This window comes from Primulina tabacum, chromosome 17 (genome assembly GCF_025594145.1).
Source record: "Primulina tabacum isolate GXHZ01 chromosome 17, ASM2559414v2, whole genome shotgun sequence".
In the NCBI taxonomy this organism is placed as follows: Eukaryota; Viridiplantae; Streptophyta; class Magnoliopsida; order Lamiales; family Gesneriaceae; genus Primulina; species Primulina tabacum.
Genome location: NC_134566.1, coordinates 10,911,540 through 10,918,982, shown reverse-complemented (window position 1 = coordinate 10,918,982; position 7,443 = coordinate 10,911,540). Strand labels below are relative to the sequence as shown.

The window sequence follows — 7,443 nt, the reverse complement described above, 5'->3', positions numbered from 1 at the left end:
TTGAATTTTTAGATAAATTATAGATAAATTGGAGAAAAATCCGAAAAAAATAGAGAGACATATAAAAATTACTAATAAACGTACACCAACAAAATTAACTAACAAATATTACGAAGAAAAAAATGTAAAAAAAACTTTTGTACCACATCAACATATCAAATTTAGTTAATATGATACGTTAAAGTATAATAATATATATAATATAGATTATGACTTAGACAGCAAAAGGCATGCAGCTCTCTTGGGTGGCATGGATTTCAGGGAATGTGTCCTAACTAAAACGTAATTTGACCAACAATTAATGATATCCGGCCTATTCTATAACAAATAAACAAATATATACACCATTCATACATATATTTTAATTGCCATGATGCAACGATTATATATATATATATATATATTAATCCAAAAAAATTAATTTTGATTAAAACAATATGGCTTAATTTTATTTATATTATATCAAAAAAACAATTTATAGCAATTACTACAAACTAAGCTACTATAAATATGTTTGTCTCTGCATATGCACACTCCTACCCAAAGTGTTGCTTCTTGTTCTCAATCTTTTCAGGAAAAATGAATACCAAAATGGAGGTTGCACAAGGGGACGAGGCTTCTTTCTTATTCGCCATGCAACTAGCCTCTGCTTCAGTGCTACCTAATGTCCTCAAAGTGGCGCTGGAGCTCGACCTCCTTGAACTCATGAAGAATAAGGGGCCCGACGCCTTTATTTCACCAAGAGAACTCGCCGCGGAAATTCCCACCAACAATCCAGAGGCGCATAACATGGTGGACAGAATCCTCCGCCTGCTCGCGAGCTATTCTATTTTAAATTGTCGAGTGAAAACCTTGCCTGATGGCGGCATTGAGCGGCTGTATTCCTTGGCTCCGATCTGCAAGTTCTACACCAAGAATGATGATGGAGTTTCTCTAGCCCCTTTTTTGATCATGAGCCTAGACAGGGTTTACTTGGAGACTTGGCAAGTATCAACTACATGCCAACCTCTACACGTACTATATGTGTGCATATGTAATCATTAATAATTGTATGTGTAGGTTCCACCTGAAAGATGCAATTCTCGAGGGGGGACTTCCTTTTGAAAAAGTATATAAAATGAGCAAATTCGAGTATCACGGCACAGATCCAAGATTTAACAAGGGTTTTAATATAGCAATGTCCAATTTTTCGACGATGTTGATGAAAAGAGTTGTAGATACGTACGAGGGATTCAAGGGTCTGAGGACTTTGGTCGATGTTGGAGGTGGAATTGGTGTTTCCCTGCGCATGATCCTATCCAAGCATCCAACTATAAAGGGCATTAATTTTGATTTGCCCCACGTTATTCGAGACGCACCATCTTTTGCAAGTATGTGAAATATTTGTGTTGGTTCTTTGTAATGTATTTTAAATCGGTTCCATTGAAATATTTGTGTTTGGAGGTCGCTTTTTAATTTAATTTGATGGTTTACGTGAAACTTAAACTTGGCCGACCTTTTTGTATTGATCAGGCATGGAGCACATGGGTGGAGACATGTTCGTTAGTGTTCCGAAAGGCGAAGCCATTATCATGAAGGTGAAATTGTTTTCATCATATAATATATGTGCGTATGTGTGTATGTATATGTATATATTTATTCATCATTTTGTTAGCCTTCTAAATTGTTCAGCAATAATGATAATAATAATAAAAGCTACACCTAAGTCATGTATGTGGAAGCGTGACTATAAAAGAAAACCTTTATAACAACTACTTTATATATGTTATTGTCTTTACGAAATGCTTAACTGATGCTATTATAGAAGTTCATTGTAAACATCGCCAGCTCTTTTTTTTTTTTCCTTTTCAATGTGGCAATATAGTGGCATCATAAGAAAAATATATTTTATTCAATACATATAATTAAACCGTTGTTCACATTAGTTTTCCACCCGTTTTTAAAAAAGGAATGCTTTTTCATAATTTTTGATTCCCAATTGTTTCTTACAACTTTCTAATAATATTTTTATGATTATTTTCTTATTAGACTGATTCAATTCTTTTTTTATCGTATCCACAGTGGATTCTTCATGACTGGAGCGATACAAATTGCATAAAAATACTGAAGAGATGCCATGAAGCACTTCCAAATAACGGAAAAATCATCGTTGTGGAGCATATCCTTTCAGAGACCCCAGGAGAAGATCTTAAATGTAATTTACAATCTGATATGGTTATGCTAGCATTTAGTCCCGGTGGGAAGGAGAGGTCAGAAAATGAATTTCATGCATTGGCAAAGCAAGCAGGATTCAAAGAATCTCGAACAGTTTGTTGTGTTCTCCCACTCTGGATCATGGAGTTTTATAAATAAATATAAAAAGAAATATTGAGTAGCTAAATATAATTACCGTTTTATAATAAAACTTTAGGCTTGCTATGACTTTTCTCCTAAAGATAATTACCGTTTTATAATAAAACTTTAGGCGTGCTACGACCCTTTTCTCTTTTACTCTTGTTAACATGCAAAAACTAATGGATAAATAATTGACGGCGTGTACACTGTGCTGGTGTTAAATAATGATCAATCTAGCTTATTGATCTCCCCTTAAATTCATTATGTATTTTGAATCGCATGCATATCGACGATAAGTTCAACTTGAAGAATAAATTATATTTAGCTTCAACTAATGCCCGCCAATTGATTATTTATGCAATAAATTAAGACCAATATCTTTTTATTTTCCTAATAACAAAAATAATGTAAACAAAAAATTCTTACTAATTTCAACTGCATATATAACTTAAAATCGGATTTAAGTTATTGCAATTGCATAAAAGCGTCCACGGTAAGTAGGCGTCTCTTCCTTACTTACACATATTAGGATAATATATTATTTCAAATTATTGCAATAATAATTATTAATCTTTAACAAGTGTTTGTTCCTAGACCGAAAGGTCATGGACTCTCTCGCCTTTATGGTATGACTCCCCTGACCAATTTTCCTTTTATACAGATTCTACTTCATAACAATAGCATAATCAGACATTTTCTCACTTCAAATATTTTTCCTTATGGATCTAGCATCTCTTTAATTTATCTTTTGATTATATGCTTCCTCAATTTCTTTGCTGATCCAATAATGGTTTTAAATCTGAGAAATTCGCATTCATAAAGACTATAAGGTGAAACAAATCTTTACCAATGACCATGATTTTTTATTTTTTTTGGCATGTGAGAATCATCTTGTTGATTTTCTCTTGAAAAATATTCTTAAAAGTACAATAAACTAGAGTGACGTGATTAAACGAATCATAATGCTTATATTATATTTTTCTTTTCGACTCCTCTTTGAATATTTGTACCCCATGCCATATGTTTCAGTATTTACTCTATGAAAGCCGGCCACTATTAGTCACATCTTTGTATAATCCAGGATGATAAAGACGATTAGCAACAACATGCATATGGTTCCTTGATTGCTTTTCATTTCCAATGTCGTTCCCTAGCACATTGATTGATTCCTCTTACCAGGCATCTCATCCCTTCTTTCATTGTGTTGTGAATCCTTCCTCTTGTTTGAGGAACATAAATTTTTTGGTTGTGAAGTACACCAACCTTTAAAATCTTTGAACATGGTTATATATGGATCTTTTTTTGTTACGCCCTCGACTCACCTCTTTGTTAATTGTATTATTACCATTTTTTACGAAATCATTTTGGTGTTTCAATAAATTCAGGGTATTTTGAATATTTTTAAACATAATTTAAATTTTCTAAACTAGCTAATATAATTAGATAAATACCAATATGAATATAGATATTAATCACTTCACATTGTAAAGTATGATAACATCATTACAAATATCACATAAAAATAGATAAATATCAATATGTACAGATATATTTAACTAGATTTGATATAATACAAACACAAAATCAAATAATATATACATATGTATAATAAAAAATAATATATTTATGAAATTGGTTTACTTAGGATTTTTTCTGCAAAACTTTGAAACAAACTAATTTTTTGATTTGGTGAATTTTATATAATGTGATCGATTAAATATCAAACCGATTTGGATTGGTTTGATTTCTGCTTACCCCTACTTTAAAAACAAACAATATTTTTAGCAAATGGCATATCTATGTGCGTTATATAACATGTATGACATAATTTTTTAACATATAATAATTAAGTGGGCAATAAAAGAATATGAAATATAAATCCTAGGAAGATTGGCTACCTTTGAGTATGAAAAATGAACAAACAAATATTTACCAACCAAAAGTTTTTCTAAAAATAAAATAAAATTTATCGATCTTTAAAAATTCAAAAATATATGAACAAGTATAAAATCAAAATCTGAAAAAGTATCAAACAAAATGAAAAACTGAAATGTATCTGTTGGGTTGAGAAACACAAGCAATCATGATTTCGATGATAACAAAATTTGTTATTTGACTTTTTAATATATTACTCAAGTGTGAAGTTGTTAGTTCGAGTGGGAAGGTGAAATTTGAAATCAAAAAAGATAAAAATTGGTAAGCTGCAGTGTTTTGATGATATCTCACAGCTCAGTGATAAAAATGACAAACCACTAAAACGACCGAATAGAAAACTCAATTTCCACAAGTCATACTTCACAAAATCTAAGTAAGTTCAGATATTATCAAGGCGAAATATTAGTCGTAAGATCGAGCTGACAGAAATAGAAACAACAATCAGCTCAGTCTGACCAGTTATGGTACATTGATAATATCTCTAAGCTCAGTTATTCAAATGGAACTATTCAGTATGAGTTATGAAGATAAGAAAATGAATAAAATTCATCTTAACAAGTCAAAGTATAAATCAAATAAAAAAAATGATAAACCATAATGAATTTGATGATTCTGCACTGAATAAAGAACATGTTCTAGATTACTAACTGTCTGATCTATTGTGAATATCTATCTCATAAGAACTTGAAATTGTGTGATTCTTGATTCCATGGAAAGCTAAGAGAAATGCTACAACTTTTATGTTTTTCACTTTGCCCAAAAATCGATGAATCAAGAGTTTTATTCAAAAGAACAGAACATCTCGACTTAATCAGCTTGACTTGGTTCAGCGCAAGTCAAAGCAAAGAGATCGGACCAGGTCAAACCAAACTGATCTGATGGCATATCAGATCAGACCATCAACAACCTAGTTTCGCAAAATGGCCAAAAATATGAATTTGACTGTTGCAATATCTGAATCTGTACACAACATTTCCAAACGGTCATATTCTTTTATCTAAAATCTATATCACTATTGGAGGCCGTGAATAAAATATATTGGAGATCAAATACAAATTTTGGAATGAGATTCAAATCATGGGCATACTACATTAGCTAAAATGAGAGCAAACATAAGTGTGACTATACATTTGATATATACATACAATGAAAAATTCCTCACACACAATCACTAACACATACACATGAGAGTGGAGCATCAAAGTTTAGATGAATGAATATTAACAAAAAGACATTAAAGATTGTATTTGTAGTCTTGACACAAAAAACGTTAAATATTATGCGGATTGTGAGTTTACGACCTGCAATCGAGTGTGCTAGGAGTTTTAATTAAACAATAGATAAGTCTTAAGTTGAAATGAGTATGTATAAAGAGTTGTATTGTCGCGTATTTTCCGCTGACAACCGCACGGTTGTCAAGTTTTAATACAAGAGAGTAAGTATCGTTCGCCGGAGGAGTGCATATATAAAAATATATCAGTGCTTGTAGTTAAAATAGTCAGGACTTTATCTAGAAGAATAAATTAAAGGTTTGGTTTACTGAAAACCAATTAATTGTAAATAAATAGTAATCGAATAACCGAAGTGAGAAAATATCAATGATAGAAAATATCTAGAGGAGCGATTTCACTTAGTTTCCACGATAACTATTCCCGGTTGACTTTATATTCATGAATTCCATTCGTTCAATAGCCAAGAACATTTAATTATTTTATTCCCCTTTCCCAAGTGACGAATAAATTGTATCATTTAAACTTAGACCCAAGCATTCCTAAAAAAATATAATTTTAGATGATATAAGCAAACGATGATCTTATCTAGGCCTCGCTAAAGTTATACGCCTTCCGAACAATATAAACATTTAACGATGTCTCCCTAATGATCCATAATTCTAGTCCCTCTACCAAGTTTTAGAATTAATAAGAAAACAAACAATTTACGGCTAGTAAATTGAAATCAATAAGAACTAGGAAACACAATTAAACCAAAAGGAATTCAATCATATAAACAACCAAGTAAAAATTATCGTGTCAACAAAGCTACATCGTCCTCTAGAATTGAAAAGTTAGTGCATAATGAAATCTAAAAAAACAAAGCATGTTTGAAGATTTAGACATCTCAACACAAGAATTAAAAAGGGTGAAAGATTAGATAACAAATCAGAAGTGGCGTCTTTGTCCCCAGATTCGTCGTTGAGATCAATCCTCGCGTTCCAATTTGTCTCCAATGTGTGCTCTCGTCTCTCATGTCCTTTCTCTCCCAAAAAAGGGTTGCCCTCTCTCTGAAACCCTATTCTTATTTTTATCCTTCTCTCGAGCCCGTCAAATAAAGCCCAATTCTCCATTTTTCGCGTATGCTAGCGCCGCGTTGCTGCTCGTTTGTGAAGTCTAGGGGTAGAGCCGCAACGCTTGAGGTGTAGCGCCTAGGCGCTTGTGGTTGTGTGATCCTGGCGTTGCGGCACTGGGCTGTAGCACCTCGGCACTTTCCCTTCGACACTCCTGGCGTTACGGCGTTGCATATATGGCGCCTAGGCGCTTGTTTTCCCCCTTCAAGCCTTAGCTCTGTGGCGCTTCTTCCTTGTCGCTACGGCGCTTTGTTGGAATATTTAATGTTCAGAATCTTGATTTTTATGTTAACAAAACTTGTTATTTTGTTTCTAATGAATTTACCTAAGTACGCAGAAGCTGAAACTGATCAAGATTCAAACGTATCAGTTATCGAGCCAAAACTGATGCTATCCAGACGCAAAATTGAAAGCGCCAACTGATTGCCCAAATTGAATCAGTTCAACTGATATATCAAAGACCAGTTCAAATGATTGTCCGGCTGATAGGTGGTTAAGCAGAAGACCTTCAGAAGCCCGACCAGCTGATTAAGAGCTCAACTGATGTGGGGCCCTTAGCTCCTAATCGTTATTACAATGCACTTTGATTATGGTTAACTAATTACAGCGGAAAACGAGTTTTAAAATTTCTTTACAATGAGCCCAAATCTTTTTATTTGAATACTAAATATAGTATTTCATCTCACATCATAAACACAACCACACGTAATCAACACCAATCACATACAAACAACTCATATCCTCGGGACATGCCCCGATATATAGATACATATACATATATACTGGGAACAAGACCAAACATAAAACCTTAGCCCAAGCTGTGGCTCCCT

At 33.0% G+C, this 7,443-nt stretch overlaps 1 protein-coding gene across 1 annotated transcript; it reads left to right on the top strand.

Annotated features, from left to right (window-relative positions):
- Nucleotides 1-527: 527 nt before the first annotated feature.
- LOC142532036 (caffeic acid 3-O-methyltransferase 2-like) lies at nt 528-2,575 on the top strand. Its single transcript, XM_075638342.1, has 4 exons — nt 528-983; nt 1,060-1,370; nt 1,513-1,577; nt 2,062-2,575. Exons 1-4 carry the CDS (start codon nt 580-582, stop codon nt 2,350-2,352), a joined length of 1,071 nt encoding a protein of 356 aa, XP_075494457.1. The 5' UTR covers nt 528-579; the 3' UTR covers nt 2,353-2,575.
- The last annotated feature ends 4,868 nt before the right edge of the window (nt 2,576-7,443 follow it).

What these genes read in the sequence shown, in the direction of transcription:
- LOC142532036 (XM_075638342.1), top strand. Translation starts at nt 580, where the DNA reads ATGAATACCAAAATGGAGGTTGCACAAGGGGACGAGGCTTCTTTCTTA. An exon ending in AGACGCACCATCTTTTGCAA is followed by an intron (nt 1,371 to 1,512) that starts GTATGTGAAATA and finishes TGTATTGATCAG; the next exon opens with GCATGGAGCACATGGGTGGA. An exon ending in GCGAAGCCATTATCATGAAG is followed by an intron (nt 1,578 to 2,061) that starts GTGAAATTGTTT and finishes TCGTATCCACAG; the next exon opens with TGGATTCTTCATGACTGGAG.